General features: G+C 37.0%; 2 protein-coding genes across 2 annotated transcripts; both read right to left on the bottom strand.

Moving 5' to 3' along the window:
* Positions 1-6621: 6621 nt before the first annotated feature.
* Positions 6622-12581, bottom strand: LOC146308282 (protein AMBP-like). The gene is made up of 10 exons (XM_084745903.1): positions 12378-12581; positions 11501-11643; positions 10567-10643; positions 10281-10397; positions 9858-9959; positions 9292-9347; positions 8727-8811; positions 7876-8043; positions 7372-7545; positions 6622-6816 (listed from the first exon to the last, which is right to left on the bottom strand). The coding sequence occupies exons 1-10, from the start codon at positions 12576-12578 to the stop codon at positions 6791-6793; spliced, it is 1149 nt and encodes a 382-aa protein (XP_084602029.1). The 5' UTR covers positions 12579-12581; the 3' UTR covers positions 6622-6790.
* A 1899-nt stretch (positions 12582-14480) lies between these two features.
* LOC146308283 (protein AMBP-like) lies at positions 14481-17341 on the bottom strand. The gene is made up of 6 exons (XM_084745902.1): positions 17072-17341; positions 16652-16797; positions 15375-15451; positions 15080-15199; positions 14662-14980; positions 14481-14547 (listed from the first exon to the last, which is right to left on the bottom strand). Exons 1-5 carry the CDS (start codon positions 17189-17191, stop codon positions 14832-14834), a joined length of 612 nt encoding a protein of 203 aa, XP_084602028.1. The 5' UTR covers positions 17192-17341; the 3' UTR covers positions 14481-14547; positions 14662-14831.
* Between the last annotated feature and the right edge of the window lie 16 nt (positions 17342-17357).

The raw sequence follows: 17357 nt of genomic DNA on the forward strand, positions 1-17357 counted from the left end.
AGCAAGATGTACACTCAAAGTCCTCTACGCAGCGTCTGAAGAAACACCAAGGATGTAGATAAATGATAATGCAGAGCTCAGCACCTTTGAGGACAACGTGAGGCGCATACATACACACCACACACACAAAGGGAAGAAAGGAGCTTCATTCATAGCTGCTTCTGTTAGTTAGCTGAATTTATCACTCCTTTTATAAAACATCCTTCATTAAAACAATAAAACTTCTCAATGGGTAGAAAACAACAAATTACAAGCAGTCTCATTAGTTTAATTGAGCGTGTGCTTCTACTTTTTTTTTTTTTAAAGGTCTTAATCAGTGGAGTTTAGATTAGGCAGACTACCACTTCGTAGTGAGGCATTATACTGTGTGTAAGGTGTAACAGCTTTATTAATAGTTAATTCATAATTTCTTAATGACGTATAGTTAAATAATATGTAATTTATTTGCCAGTTCCAGTTTTTTCTTTTCTTTTTTGTCTCTTTTTCTAAGAGAGTAATATTTTTGTATTATAATCCCAACTTTTCCATATTAATACATAACATTTACACACACATTTCACTTATTATTTAACTTAATTCACAGTTTTGTAAAGGAGTATCTAATATGAGCTAACATTAGCTTGGCAGCACCATAAATGTGGATGAACTGTTTCCATGGTTACGTAGTTTAGCTAGCTTAAGTTATCATATATTTATTTTTAACAAAACTGTTATTATTATAAACTATTATTCTCTATTATCTATTATAATATTATCTATTATTTTTAAATGTTTTTAAAAGTATGGATGGATTATGTCAACTTTAGATTTTGATCTTTTTTATATGTGAGTTCTATGGGTATTAATAGGAATCTTTTCCTATTTATTAGTTATATTCATCAGGTGTTAGGCTGATACAATTTTACACAGTAAGATAAATTTATGTTTGGTAAGCTACAAGTAGTTATTTATATTTACTAAACTGATAGCTGTTTAACATAACATTTACATTTACATTTACATTTCACTTATTATTTAATTTGATTTGCAGTTATGTGAAGGAGTATCTGCTACTAGCTTGTAGCTAGCACTGTAGATGTGAATGAACTGTTTCCATGACTATGTAGCTTATCTAGCTTTTACACAGCAAGTCAATTTTAATTTTTTCAGTTTCCAAGTCTGATAAGCAAGGCTTCATGTAGTTATTTACACTGACCAGAGCGATAGCTTATTTACATGTCCACTTACATTTCACTTAATTTACACTCATGTAAAACACTATCTTCTATGGGTAGCTTTTATTAAGTAAGTTATAGATACTTGTTTTTTTCCAGTGGATTAGGAAGATATTCCATTTAAAATTTATATGAATCTCATGTCCCTCATAAAGATGTTTTTTTTTTTTTTTTTTATGAGACAGCTGCTCGTCACCACAGCACTGACAGGAAAAGAGCTTACTTGGTAGGATTTTTTTTACACACAAAGTTCCTTGCAAATTTTGGTGGACTCTGTCTTTTTGGAGCAAACATCTGTTCGATCTCGGACCCACTGAAAACACTCAGCTGGGGTTTAGGGGAGGGGGTTTGCAGGGTCTTTAAATGCTGGGGGCTGCCAGTTGGTCGTCCATGTAATCAGGATTGAACTTGAAGAAGGAAAGAAAGTGATGTCCAGCACAAGTTGAGAGGGAGAGTAATGTGAGTGTGTGTGCGTGTGTGTGTGTGTGTGTGTGTGTGTGTGTGGAGGGGGGTCCTCTGTCGGCAGGACAATAGACAGTGGCAGCAGCAGCAGCAGCTGACCAGAGAATCCCTTCTTCTTTTGTCATCCTGCATAATGACGTCTCCACCACACACACTCTGTCCCTCCCTCCTCACCCCACTGCTGCTCATCCCTCCTCCCTCTCTTCCCGATTTGGCATCACAGGACGTCTGCATCTTCTCTTTTTTCCTCTTTCCCCTCTCCCATCCCTCTCTCTTGTCATCTATTTACTCCCCTCTCTTCTTCAAGTCCCTGTTGACTTCTCTGTCTTCTTCTGTCCATTCTGCTCTTCAGAGACACGTGTTATTTCAATATAAAATTGTCGTGTGTGTGTTGGTATGACTGTGTTTGAACGAGTATGTGTGTTTGTATATGTGTTTTCCAGCCTGTGCTCTTAAAGAATGTAACCTCTGAAATGCTCTGAAATACAGGCTAGTTAACTGAGTGTAAATCTCCCAACTCCCATCTGCGTGCAACCTGTTTGCATCGCAGTCTGTTTCACTTTGTTTTCACTTTGAGGATTTTTTTTTTTCATGGCACTTACTTAAGTAAAAGTACCAATACAGCAATGTAAATATGTAAATTCAAAATCCTATGAAAGTAAAGGTGCATAAGTGTTATCAACAAAATGCATCAAAAATAAAAATACTCTGTAGAAAAATGGCTTGTAGAACTGATTATTGTATGACACACTGTTATGAGTGAAAAGAGTGAAAAGGACTGGTGAAGATCTGACTGAGGGTGAAGTTTGCGTACTACAGGATGGTGGACAATCTGGAGACCTGCTTCATATGGACAGTAGAGGGATTATTGTGTACAGGGGTCTGGTTTTACTTTACTTCTAATCATCTTTAATGTTAATGTAAAAAAAGCCTCCTTTTAACCTGTAATGCTACCAATGTTAATAAAAAGACTTCTCTTATGAAGGACTTATACCTGCCTTCTAATTAGATTTTTATTTAGGCAGTAAACAAATCATTAAGAAATAATTATAACAAGTTATAACAGTTTTCATACATCAACATAGACTCACCATTTGGTGAGCTCCAATTACTGCTTATTACTATTTAATCTAATAATATATTTAATAATAATAAATTGATGTAATGAGTTACTAACAATTATAGCTGCCAAAAGGGAGCGTTATTGTAACATGCAAAAACATAATTTATAATTAATTACTGCCATTTGTAATTGGCAGAGGGACTTTTAAGCTATGACAGTATGAGCATCACAAGTCATGTGGAATCTGATCTTTTCAAATGAGATTTGGGCCACTATCATATGTGTCCTAAATCAGATGCAGGTCTGATTTTTGGAATGTGACCTCAGTGCGAACAGTCAAATCTGAATTCATGTGATTTGAAAGACTCGTGGAGATTTGTGGAGAGGTGCTAACAGATATAGTTAAAAGTAGCCCCTTGACAGCCTGCAATTTTGGATAAAATCTCTGTCTGCGGAGTCATTCATGTCACTCGTACCACTCAGTTAGCTCTGACTCTGCATCCACATACACTTCCATAAAGAGGTAACAGCCATCAATCAACAGAAAGTCAACCTTGATATAATCTACTCATGAATTTAATCACTTCCATTGCACATCAACTTATAAGTGAAACTAGAAATGGGACTGTTCTGAGCCAGTATCAGTATCAGGTTCCAATGTGGACATGAGGTGTTTATCAGAAATCAGACTTGCGATACCAAACTGCGGCCTGACGACCAACTCACAATGCCATCTACAGTCTACAACACCATCGACTTCTCAGGTGACTTTGTAATCTACTGATAGTGCATTCATTAGTAAATCTCAAGGGTTATATTCTGCTTTTATAAGTATGCAAGGTAAAAGGATATTTGTAATTGAATATAGCTTTCATGAAGAAATGTAATAGTCACTTCACTCCTAGTTTAAAAATGTAACAATAAACCAACACAAAAATGACACGTACCAACATAAACCACCTTGTTGTGAATAAAAACAGTACAATGGCATGACAAACACATTACAGACACTGACTGTAACCTGATATGGGCCACATTTAAAAGATGGTGTGTGCAACCAAATAAGAAAACAAACAAACAAACAAATCTGAGCAGTGTGAACATATCCCTTCTATAAGTGTGCAACAATGCATGCTGAAAACGTCAAGGTAAACAATATTGTTAAAGCCTTAGTGTATGAATCTGGTTATTTGTTAATTTGATGCCAAATTAAACTTTTTGACTATTAAGGTACGCTGATGGTGGTTAAATGTTTAACTTATTAACAAATATGTGACGGAGCTGACAGGTTTAAACGCTGACTGATGGAGAGGACAAAGTGAGTTAAGTAAGCAATGAGATCTGAAGGTTGACAGCACAGAAAAATGTGAGCTCACTGTTCGGCTAGCAACAGATGACTGTTGCCTTTTTTATTAATGTGTTCCACAGCTTATTAGTGCTAATTATGAAGCATTTATAAGGCTGGTCTAGTAAAGCGGCACCCTTGTTACAAACTAATTCAAGTTCATCAGAAGCTGTCTCTATGTATTGTATTTCAATAAGTCATTTTGAGCAAGATTTTTTTTTTTTTTTTACAGTGTGCAGTAGGATTTTTCCTGTTAAACATGTGGTCAGCTCGGCCTGTCTATGTAAAGGTACTGGAAAGTTTTCTGCATGACCACATAAAATGATCATTTCCTCTCTCTGTCTTTCTCTTCTCCTGGAAAGCAAACCAAAGTGTGTCAATAAAGTTTCTCAGTGAATGTGCTTCTGGCTATCTGTGTGTGTGTGTGTGTGTGTGTGTGTGTGTGTGTGTGTGTGTGTGTGTGTGTGTGTTTGTTTGGTAGCTCTCCTCCAGCCAACACCAGGTGATATGGCCTGGTACGGAAGGTCACCGCTGTGATGTCACTTCCCCTTCCTCTCCGGATGTTCCCAGCATTCTACTGCCAGCAGCCGGGAACTCTGGGAACTAAGAGCAGGAAGCCTGGCTCCTTCACAGCAGAGAGAGAGGGTATGTGGTGATTTTGCAGCATGGAATGACTCATTTGCTGTAAAAAACAAACATAAGCAGCGAGGAGAGAGTTAAAATGCAAGTAGACGAGACCCAGGAATGAGGAAGGTGCTGTTGTGTATTGTTTGTGTCTTTTACTGTATAAATGTGTGTGCATATATTTGATTGGAAGTGTGTGAAATACATGAGAGTCATTTGTAAATAGATCACTATCGCCCCCTCCTGGCTACGCCCAGTCAATGAAAAATGCTCTGCATGCAGCAAGCCCCACATAATATTTGTGTTTTGCTGAAATTGGCTCTATTCCTTCATTGTTTGTGGCCCCACACACCCCACTGCTGTACGCTGTTTTGGAAATTTTCTCTAACAAAGTGAATTTAACAAAACAACTCTTTAAAGGGACATTTCACCTCAAGATCAAAAATACATGTTTTTCCCTTTGGCTTGTAGTCCTGCTTATCTATCTAGTTATTATATATAATAGCGATAATTTCTGATATTTATTACATGTATTGTGCTTTTGATTTTTTTTTTTCATGTCATGAATATCAATGAAAAGATCTGTTGAAAAAGTAGTTTCTTTCTACCAGAAAGACAGTAGTTCTTACATGACACTACTTATCTTGAGCAATCAGGTCTTTATATCTGGAAAGAGACATTAAGGTTTAGTTCTTCAAGTGAAGTTTTTAATGGTTTGAGCACCACAGGCTGAGTGCCATCTAGGTCCATTATATTGGAGAAAATGAAGACATATCTCTGTGGCTGATAACTCCAACTGACACCAAGAAATCTAGATTTCTAGAGACCAAACAGGGCAGCATCAGTCCAACTGCTCAGTTAGTTAACCATCAAAAAGAACAGTGTTGAACGTCATTATCACAACTTACGCCAAATGCAGAAAAAAATGCACTAACTACAAAAGCACAGGCAAGAGATGGTGAAGCACCTACTGCAATGCAAACTCAACTTAACACGATCCCCATATATGTTGTCCCTAAGTGAGACAAGATTTCAAACTGAAGCAGTTGTTGATCACTTGCGGCCCCTGGTGGCCAGTTAGAAGAGTGAGAAATCAGCTGTCAAGAGTCATATAAAACAGAGCTGTCAAAAAATAGACTCCACAAACCAGTCAAGTTTCAGTTTACATCCATGTCTGTCCAGACTCATATAATGTCTGGAGTGAAGACTTTGAAGGAATTAATCTGTAGCTTACAGCTTTATTTTGACAGAGGTGTATAGAGGACTGATAAAGAGCTGAACATTATGATGTCACAGTGAGGTTGACCTTTGACCTTTTGGATATAACATCTCATCGCCTCATAATTCTGTCTTATTAGATATTTGCATGCAATTACGTTTCGAATTCTTGACTTATAGCCAAATATGTGTTTCTTGAGGTCACTGTAACCTTTGACCTCTGACCATCCCCAGTCTGATGAGTTCATCCTCCAAGTTAATGCTTGAACCAAGTTTGAAGAAATTCCCTCAAGTTGTTCCTGAAATATTGACAACAGGACAACAGCACAGATATGAGGTCACAATGACCATGATCTTTGACCACCAAACTTTAATCAGTTCATCTTTGAGTCCAAGTGGTCATCTGTGTCAAATTTATATTTTCTGAAGGCATTCTTAAGATATTGCGCTCACAAGAATGGGATGACATGAAAACATAATTCCCGTGGCCATAAAACGATAAAGGTATAAAAGGTGTAAAAAAGGTTTTTTCAAGGTTTTTCGAAAATTCTGAATCACATAAGTCCTTCAGTTGTGTCAATGTGCACGAAATAGGCTGATCGATCCAGTAACATTCGAGATCAGCAAAGTGCAGCTGCGTGATCACACATGCATACAGAAGCCATTGAACAATAGCAGCAAACCAGAAACAGACAAACAGTAATGATTTATTTTTATTGGTGATCTGTTGTGATATGACTTCACATATCTGAGTGCATATAGACAGAATCATGTTTACTATGTGTGCGCCTTATGTGATGCAGGTTCATGTTGTATCTCGGTATGAGACGAGATCCGATGAGCAGCAATGTTTCCCCATCTCGCTCAGTTTGCACTCAGGAGATCTGCATCTGTAAAAATGCACAAATATATTTAATACTTTTATTGTAAGTGGTTGAAGATTTGGTGCGTTTGCATGAAGACGCATGAGATGTTCAGTCAGTTTCATAAAGTTTTCCTTCTGGTGTGTATCAGGTATCAGCAGTTATGACAGAATTCTCTGGGTCATCTAAACGCAGGGTTTCTCAAACTTTTTTCACCATGTATCATTTCAGAAAACAATAGGCACTTCAACTACCACCATTATGACTGACATTACAATACATTAGCATAGGTCCACCTTGTTCAGCTGTTGCCGCAGCCCCACAGTCTAGCTGATAACTAATAATGGATGAGATATGTTTAATGAGGTGTTTTCAAGGTTTAGAGGTTTAGTGTTTGGATTTTGTATTAAGTGTTCGAAACTTCTTGAGATTATAACTGCATTACTTTCCTAATTAATCTCTATCTGACTGAATAGACTCTGCACTTTTGGAATACGTTTTAAAAGTAACCCTCCCAACATGGTCTATATGTGTGTCTGTTATGCGTTTCTGTATTTCTTTATATTTTCTTTATGATCTCACCATCTTTCACCACTCCGCAGTACTCCTCACACTCCGACTTGGTGTAGAACTTGTTGCCGTTGCCCTGGCAGTAGCCCTGTTTGTAGGGCACACACAGACCGACAGAGGAGTCAAAGGCCCAGATGGTTGGCTGGCCTGTGCAGGGTTGAGGTGCCAAGGGCAGACGGCACACAGCTGGGGAGACAGAACAGAGGAGTGTTGATAGTTTCCTGTAACGTAATATGCATTGGCAACAGAGACGTCATTATCTGTATCTGTTCAACCATCAAAATGATGTGTCTCTTTATCTGTATTCAGATAGAACTGGGTGTAGTTTATACCAGAAGTTACGCTAAATTAGGCAAATGTTTTATTTTCTAACCTAATATTTGTTGGCAATGCAATTGTTTTGTCTACAAATCATCAAAATGGTTTAATATTGGCATATAATTAATAATGAAATATATTTCCACATCCTCATACTGTACTTGTCATCCCTCTCTCTCTAGGGGAAAAACTCCTCACCCTCAGTGCGGCATCTCTGCAGACACTCTTTCTCATCGTCAAAGTTATTCTGGTTGCCCATACACCCTCCGTACTTGAATTGTTCACAGCTCATTGATGAGGAGTTGTAGAAGAAACGCCAGTGCAGCCCAAAACATGGTCCTGTATCTGGTTCTGCTTGACAGGCCTCTATATGGGAAAGAGATAGCACAAGGAAGGGTAGGTACGTATTAGTCACAACATCAGAATCTCTTATCCTCCGTTTATTGAATGTGTTATACTGTACATTAATATCTTAGGCTGGGTTGCACCAACAACATTGAATTTTTTAACTATAATTTAATGATAGTTTAACTTTTAATTAATGTTGAACAAAAGTTTAAAACTAAAATTAAAGAAAGGAATCTGTAATATATTCACTGTAATAAATCATAAAATGAACATGACATATCAGAGAGAAATTAAATTTCTATTCTGAGCAGGAATAACTGTAATTGTTTGCCCGTTTCATGTTATAGTTCAAATTAATTCTGAAGTGGTAAGCAGAGGCAGAACTACCATGTATAATACAGATCGATTCGACAGAATTTCACAAGGACTGGTCATAACAAATAATTCATAATCTTTTAAAAGGAGTAGATGTTAAACAGATAAAATCAATAAAAACTTAAACTTGGATTTACTAAATGGAGATTAGTTTTCAACCAGTCAACAGAGCTCTGCTAACTACTGAATCTGGTCTTGTTTTAAACCTACTTTTTGCTAAACTCTCACTAAAACTAATCTTAAATAAAATGACTCTTTGTTGGTGAAGCTCAGTCTAAGCATATCAGGGTATGTTGTTATTCAACTGAGTAAAAAAAATCACTTACCAGTACTATTGAAAAGTGAAAAATCACCAGAACCCTCCTCCTCTGCTGCAGCCAAAGTAGGCACCACCACATTTCTCCTCACCCGCTGTATCACAACCACAGACAGACTCTTATTACATGTCATTGTGTCATGTCACTGTAGTTTCAGCTGTGGAAAATCCATGATTGTATTTTTTCATTCATTTATTTAAAGTTATGGTTAAATAACATCCTTTTTTCACCACATTTACACTGCTCTACTATTTTATTATTTTACTGACAACTCAAGCAGAAATCATTTTCATTGACAAGGTCATATATTTTAGTTTTAATCATGTTATATTTAGTTGTTTGCTGACTTCATACCTCACTCTGAATCCAATGTATCCCATGTTTTTTTGGAAGTTATAGCAACTAGCGGCTAGTAATGGATTTTTCCGGGTCATATCATTCAACTAGCACGAGTCTAGCACATTTTAATGTGGAAAATGTATATATCATACCTTTAAAAGATGTTTTAATTATTTTTTTAACATACACGATAAGACAAGCTTGGTTATATTAATTAAATTTCGATTTTTAGTACCTGAGGCTCAGGCTGAGCTGTTGGCTCTGCCACCTGCTGTCCAGGGACACAGTCACCTGCAAAGATGAAATTGTGGGATTTAGACAACTGTTCACTTTTCAGCCAAATACTGAACTCTTTTATTGTCTTTTTGTATTATGATTATTAATTTTTATTGCATTATGTTTGGTAAGACAAAATTTCACCCGTTCTTGAGAACTGGGGGAAATTTTGTCTTACCAAACAAACAGAGAAACAAAAATTTGCTCTGTGCCAGAAGACAGAGCATAGGTGTAAAAATGTGATATTGTAATCATATTTGTTTTAAAATAGATTTTTTAAATTAAAATGTTGCTACTTTAAAGTTTGGTCCAAGATTTCCATGAACTCCATAAGATTTTTTTTTTTTTTTACAAAAACATGATTTAGTCAGGCGTAAAAAGCGTTAACATCAAAACCCTCTAAAAAAACTGTTTTGTCCTGATTCTCAAGATGTTTGTGTGCTGGCTTGCATGTACCGTCTTTCAAATATTGTCTAAATGTTTCATATGTAGCAGTGTCACATAATCTGTGTGTCTGTGTTGTACCTTTGTCCTGTTTAATGGCTATAGCGTCATCACTCATTCCCTGTTCTCTGACCAGTGTTTTGAAGTCGTCTAGCACCGTGTCTCTCACAGTCCTGGTTCGACCTGAAAAAAACAGTCATTAAGATGAAGCACATGTAAACTAAAGGGTTTGAAGTACAAGAATATGGAGTAAGATCAGTCTCAATATTTATGAATATGCACAGAGAGATTCACAAAAGAAATATATATGGTAAATAGTGTAGTAAAAGTTAAATGTAGTAAAAGGCAAAACTGGCAATGGCACACATAGAGATTGCTGTGAAAGATTGTCATAAAGATTTATTGATGTCTAATTGGTCTATCTCAACATAAATAAGGAGTGAAGTCCAAATACTTGAAAGAAATGATTGAAACATGCACACATGCATCTATCTGTCCACTCACTGTAAAGCCTGGCTGAGATGCTCTGATCCCCTGATGTTTTCTGTTTGGACATTATCATTATTGCGTACTCGTTGTAGTTTGTGTGAACCACGTAGGCATCCACATCTGACCCCCACCCTGTTGAAGGACAGGGAGAGATATAATACCTGTAAAAAGTTCATGGTCAAGATGAACAGACAAGAGAGATGTATCACTGCAAGACATATAGAGTGAGACAGAGAGAGAGAGAGAGAGAGAGAGAGAGAGAGAGAGAGAGAGAGAGAGAGAGAGAGAGAGAGAGACGTACTCTCAATGTGGTAGAAGAATCGTCCAGGTGTGGTGGTCAGCTCATAGTCCACAGACAACTCCTTACATGTTCCATGTCTGCACACACACAAGAATAAGTTAGTAAAGTAGAAACCATGTTTGAAAGTTTAAATCTGTGTCACATCTTCAGACTAATCTGTGCAGATATATGTATATATATATATGCATGTACATATGTGCATATATACATATATATATATATATATATATATATATATATATATATATATATGCACATATGTACATGCATATATATACACACACAAACATATATGTATGTATGACCTAAATTATTGATTATGTTAATCTTTATTTCACTAAAGTTCAACCTGAATCCTTTTTTATCAGTTGCATCCCCAATTATTATTAATGATTGATAAAAAAAAAAATGTTGGGTTGGGTGTGCGTTAACTTCTTTTAGTTTCTGAAGGGGGCCGTGACAAAAAAAAGTTTGGGAACTACTGGTTTAGTTAAAGCTACTATGGAAGCTGGCTATGGAACTTTCTTATTTCGTTGATTTTAGGGGTCCATGTGGACAAAAAGCAGTAGGGTTTCCGCTGCTAAGGTGGTTTTGGGTCATCCGTTCAGCAGGAAATAATGGCAGCCTGCCTGGTTGCACTCATTCTCATATAACAGCTGAACAGTACACCAAAATAATTTTCTGACAACACTTTAATTGACAAATTGGCAATGTAGTAACATAATCTTTATCTATATGTGATCAACGCTCCCTGTTTTGATAGTTTGATCTGAGTTTTGTAAGCACAATATGTTGCACTGGCCTGATTTGACAGGGCAGTGGCCCTCTGCTGATGAGAAAGTGTTCCAAAACCATTTTGGAATTCTGACATGTCTCTATGCTTTAGGTGTTGGTGTGTATGTGTAAAATTGTGATGCACAAAACTCTTACAAACCTAAGTACAGTTCGAGTTGCCTTCAGTTTGTCTGCAGTGGTGCCGCTCTGCAGAACAAGTTTACCAATGGCTGCATCCCTCTTATGACTTTGCATGTAGGGACATGTACTGGCCACAGCAACATCATACCAGGTTCCCAAAAACTGTTAGAAAAGAGGTACCACAATATATTTAGATTTTACTAACATAAGGCACATAAAATCTATAAATGTACCGTTGGTTCAGTTTAAAAAAACACTTTAACCAGAGGCAGGAAGTTGCAAGAGCTGACTATTAGTACTTGAGTATTTATTTATTTTTATTGTATTTGACTTTATTATGTATTGTATTTTGCTCCCTAAATTTCAACACAAATAGCTGTACTTTCTACTCTACGTTTTCAAAGCATGGTTGTTAATTTAGTTTTAATGCATTTGAGGGAAATAATTTATTATTTTTATTTTGCACCATTGTGCGCTGCCTCCTCAACATCAGATTTCAACCTAAGTAGATGGAACAATACCACATAGAAAAGACTGTTCCCTGGTGTATCCATCAGCGCATATCACACATGACAGATGAAACAAGACGAAAATGACGTACAAGATGTAACAAAATGAAAACGTAACAAACAAAATGCAAAAGACATGACAAAATGAAAACAACTGTCATAACAGGTTTTATCTACCATTCATATGTCTTGTATTTTTAGGTTATATTAAGGTTTCCTCTGCCTGCAGGGTGAAACATTTAATCCCCAAAATATTAAGTAAAGCGTTTAAATCTAGTTCAAGAAACAAGTGGAAAAGAGAACACATGTAGTACAGAAGTACATTTCTGAACTTCTCAATATTACACCTAAAAGAGGAAAATGAACATGCAACACTGTGTCACTCACCTGGGCCTGATCAAAGTTCTCCTGTGTGGGGTACAGGGGTTCTGGGAGTACAGGGAGCCCCTGGAGGGTCCTGGTCCACCCCAGGACCAGCAGGGAGACAAGAATCACCGCTGTCTGCATCCTGTCAGCCTGTCTTAACACTCTCCTCTGAAGTCTGAGACACTGGATCCCAGGAAGGAGGCCGCCTCCTTGCCTAACCATTTCTTACACCCACTCTCAGCTCTTCAAACGGGGGAACGGGGCATTGACCTGTGTTTTGTGTGCAGTGCATGCACAGCCAAGTCCAAAACAAACAAGTAAAAGAGCAAAGTTCTGCTTCTCTGCTTTCTGCTCTGACTTGGCCAAGCAGCTGACCATTTAAACACTGGACTTCAAACTATTGGCAATATCAACAAATCAATACATGTCATGATCTGAGAGACCAATGAGTAACAGCTGTGTGATATTTTATCCTGTATTGTGTTTCATGTTATATACATGTACCATGTTTTTATCTCTGTACATCACAGGAAACAACAGTAATCCTCTGAAGTACTGAGGTCCTCTTCTGCTTGTGTCTTCTGCTGAGAAGTTATATATTCCTGTTTTACAGTTTTCAACCTCCTGACCATGGGTCTTCAACTGGGGATTCGGGACCCATAGGGGGTCCTCAAAGTTATTGCAGAGGATCCCCAAAATTATTAACTTTGAAAGTTTTATCAAAAATTGAAATATTTCTGAAAAGAACACAATAACATGGATATAGTATATTAATAGCAAAGATAAATCTGCCTATTGTAAAAACAAAACAACAAAAACAACAACAACAAAAAACCATAAGCATTCAAGTTACGCAACATTGACAAAAGGCTACCCATGAACACTTAAAATTTAATAAATTGTGTTAATGATGGAACAAAGTAGCTCCAACAGAAGCAGCTGCAGCTGTAAGTTCTCTGAGTCAAATGAAGAACTGATTCTTACAACTGAGAAAATATAAAAGGAAATTAATTTATTTGTAATGTTCATGACTTCACAGTTGATGGTTCAACGTAATATCTTAAGTTTACTGAACATGTTTTCTTAAGTACAGCTGAATTAATATCAAATTGACTAGAAAAGTTTGTTTTTAATATTACAAAATTAGGTCAACTTGTCTTTTCGGATTCAGTCAAATCAGAATTTTAAGGCAGCCAGAACACTAACTTTTATACTTTTACAGTGTATTTTTATTGTTGTTGTTAAAAAAGATGAGATCTTTCTTCCTTTCTTTCTTTGATTGTCTTTATTTTTTTGTTTGAAAAAGGAGGTTCAGACAAACATGACTCAAACAGTATTTTAAAACTTGGCAGCATTATGAACTCTCAAAGGTCAGTGAATCACTTTATTTGCAAAACGCCTACACTACAAATTAATTTTAACACACCAAGCCTCAAATACCATTATAAAAAGAGTAATATACATTGGAAATCACAAACAAAACAGTATTATTTCATCCACTGAGGAAAATGTTTTTCACATTCAGCATTCAGTGTGACATGTTGTGATGATTATCCTCTTCAGTTCGGCGTCTTCCACATGGTCACTCACCTGTAACAATAAACATTTATTAATATGCAAAAACTGACCCTTCACTATGTCCTGCTCTCCTGTTGCTACAGCGGTCAAGTTCTCCATTCTTGTACTGCACATGTGTAATTTATGGTGATAAGATGTGGCAGATTCAACACCAAAACCACAGTAATTTTCAAATCCACAGAGAAGAAAAGTAGGTTGCTCATTTCTAGCTGATGAACATAGATTTTGTCTTGGGATGAAAATGCCATAAAAAATATCGTAGTTTATAAAATGCCAATAATGGGGTGTCTGGATGGTCTGGGAGACACCAACCATGAACTTTAACATCACAGATTTTCGTCCAGCCAGGGCATTCAATATCCAAAAAAGTAGAATAGCTCACAGTTTGCTCACAGTTCTGCAGTACTGTTCCCATAGGCTACCATGTGTGATCTGTGGGAACCTGAATCAGTGTATAGTGAGTGTAAACATAAAAAAGATCATTCCAACTAAGCGCTGATCAGTAATTATGTAATGTGACCTTTATGAGTCAAATGTCCTCTCACCATGATCAACGACCAGTGTCCTCCACAGATGGCACCACGTTCCTTTTTGACTTCTTGGGGACAAAAATCTGAATGTCAGACAAACAAAGTGCCCACAACAGGTGACTGACCAATCTTCATACATAGACAGATCTGTGGTTTCAGTATGCAAATGTCAGCACTTCACAGTATGATGCACATACCTGAGGCCCAGTAGTGACGGACGTTGTCACCTGCTCACCTGGAACACACTCACCTGAGGAAAAAAGCCTTGAAACCGTAAGTCATGTCTTAACTTAAAGGTTGAAAATCAGGCAAAAAACCCCCAACTAATTTAGTAGCAGAGTGACATGTTCTCTCTTCTTTGTTTTTGTTAGGAGTCAAACAGCAGAATTATGGATAAAATCTGTCTGTTTGTACCTTTATTTTGATTCATGATGATAGTGTCATCACTCACTCCATGCTGTCTAACCAGAGCTTTGAAGCTGTCCAACACGGCAGCCGTCACATTCATAGTTCGACCTGAGGAAGATAGAGCCACCATGACACAGAATGATCCACATAAGAAAAATTAACACACAACAAATAAACAAACTGATGAATGCAAAAATTTCCACTCACTGTAAAGTTTGACTGTGGTGGTTTTATTTCCTGATGGTTTCTCTGTGCTCAGCAGAAGCATCACTGCATATTCATCATAGTTGGCAAGTATCACGAAGGAATCAACATCTGCTCCGAACCCTGCAGAGAGGAACATGTTCACAATACATTCCATGTTAGGTTTGGAAACACACAGATGTATGAAACCTGCTGCTTGTTATTTTAACATCACTACAGTTGTACAATTGTGGTGTGAACAGGGCAGAATGTACAATTACATTTTTAAAAAGGATGAGGAGAGATAGGAGAAACATACTTGCAACATGGTGGAAGAATCGTCCTGGAGTGTCGGTCAAACCATAATCTGTGAACGTCTGCTTACATGTGCCATTCCTTCATACAGGTAGACACACACATGCAAACACAGCACAGTTTAAACTGTATACTGTCGACTGTGGCTGGGTCGGACCCACAACAATTGATTTTTAAACCTGATCAAATCATAGTTTAACTTTAAATCATATTGCAGGAAGCTTTTAAATGATCTCAAAAACCAGGAATATTAAATTAAACAGCTCAGGTTTTTACTCTAAACCCAGATAAATGTTTTACTGTTGTACCAAAACTTTAAACTCAAATTTAAAATATGATCCAGAACAGAGTAGTCCCTCCCCTTCTGGTGTGCCCTGTGGGACCTTACTGCAGAAAATATGAACTATACATACTATATTTTTTATTCCTGGTTGCATAATGCCACAAATTACACATATGATGTTTGTCTATTCAAAAAAAATATAATAATAATGTTGCAAGTCAAGAAAGTCACAGTTGGTGTTTGTTGTGTTTGTTGTAGTTCTGTGTGAAACTGCTCAATGAGCGACAACTCTTGTTTCGCACAATATATGTCATCAACACTAACATCACAGTCCCTAACATTATCTCACCTGAAGTGTTAAAAAGCGACTCTTGGTCCTTTTATCCGTTGGGAAGAGAAAGAACGAGCAAGACCCATTGCTTTTGTGACTACATCCCTGCACAAAAACACATAGGCATTGCAGCTTCAGCGGCTAACACTAGCTTTTGGAGGGAGAAAGTCATGATGTCACTTATACAATTGCTGGGTGTGTAGTCTTTTTAATTACGAATCTTCACAGGCTTATATTTCAACAGTTTTACAACAAACTGGGACTTTCTTGACTTATAAAATTATCTTTTAAATTGGCAAACATCCTATATACCTAAGCAAAATAATCAAGTTCCTTGAAGAAGGTTAGGGGACAGTTACATAATAATACAAAAAACAAAACAAAACATAATAACAAACATCTCCTTCTTTTATACATATTAGGTCCCAACAACATGCAAATTTATTTATTTATTTATTTAATTTAGGTGAGCATGCATCTTCATAACATTTAATTCTGGTTTACATCAAGAAACTTGGATTTTCTAAACTGAGATTACTCTATAATTGTGCAACAGAGCTTAAATTATTCATTTTAAACCTAGTTTTGCTAAACTCTGATTGGAATTCATCTTAAATTAAATGAATATTTATTAGTGCAACCCTACTAGAATGCATGTAAGTCTGACCTGAAACTAGTGGCCGCCATTGTAAAGTTGGCCTCAGTTGCAACATGTTGCAGCTCTAGTGCAATGATGACTGGGTTTCCCTTCTTGCGCTGCATGTAGTGAGGACAAGTAGAAACCACTGCTACCTCATACCACTTTCCCATGAACTGCAAGAGACAGAAATATTTACTGCACAGTAAAACATTTGAATATGGATTGATGTGCTAATCTTAGAACCTGTAATAAAATGCAACACTTTAGTATTTTATTTTTCAAAAGACAGCAGGATTAGTGCTCAGTAGATATTCAGTTGAATTAATTGAGTGGTTATTAAAAGGGAAGCTGCTGAAATTTCATTATGACAAGAAAAAACATTTTGATTCTGGTTAAGCAATAATTTGACTAATTAAAAAAAACAGGCCATTAAAGAAAGCCACTTACTCTGTCCAGATCAAAGTTCTCCTGTGTGGGGATAAAAGGTTCTGGGAACACAGGGACCGCTTGCAGGGTCCAGGCCGACACCAGGATGAGCACAGACCTCAGACTCCCTGCTCTCTGCATCCTGTCAACCTCTCTTGGTCAAACTGTTTTTTGTCAGTACCCTCACACAACGCTACAAAAAGCATAAAAGTAATATAGCAAAGTGTCTCTTTTTCTGTCTTTGTGTGCCTTGGTGTGCTTGTGTGTGTGTGCACTAAAGTGTGCTTTGTGACTGTTTGTTTGTTAG

This window comes from Lutjanus erythropterus, chromosome 20 (assembly GCF_056507025.1).
Source record: "Lutjanus erythropterus isolate fLutEry1 chromosome 20, fLutEry1.hap2, whole genome shotgun sequence".
NCBI lineage: Eukaryota > Metazoa > Chordata > Actinopteri > Lutjaniformes > Lutjanidae > Lutjanus > Lutjanus erythropterus.

Excerpts from the sequence above, each read along its gene's own strand:
- LOC146308282 (XM_084745903.1), bottom strand. The coding sequence starts at position 12,578 with ATGGTTAGGCAAGGAGGCGGCCTCCTTCCTGGGATCCAGTGTCTCAGA. Across the intron at positions 10,644-11,500 it reads GCAACTCGAACTGTACTTAG|ACATGGAACATGTAAGGAGT; the intron begins GTTTGTAAGAGT and ends GTGTGTGTGCAG. Across the intron at positions 8,812-9,291 it reads CAGCTCAGCCTGAGCCTCAG|CGGGTGAGGAGAAATGTGGT; the intron begins GTACTAAAAATC and ends GTTGTGATACAG.
- LOC146308283 (XM_084745902.1), bottom strand. The coding sequence starts at position 17,191 with ATGCAGAGAGCAGGGAGTCTGAGGTCTGTGCTCATCCTGGTGTCGGCC. Across the intron at positions 16,798-17,071 it reads AGAACTTTGATCTGGACAGA|TTCATGGGAAAGTGGTATGA; the intron begins GTAAGTGGCTTT and ends TGTCTCTTGCAG. Across the intron at positions 14,981-15,079 it reads CACCACAGTCAAACTTTACA|GTCGAACTATGAATGTGACG; the intron begins GTGAGTGGAAAT and ends TATCTTCCTCAG.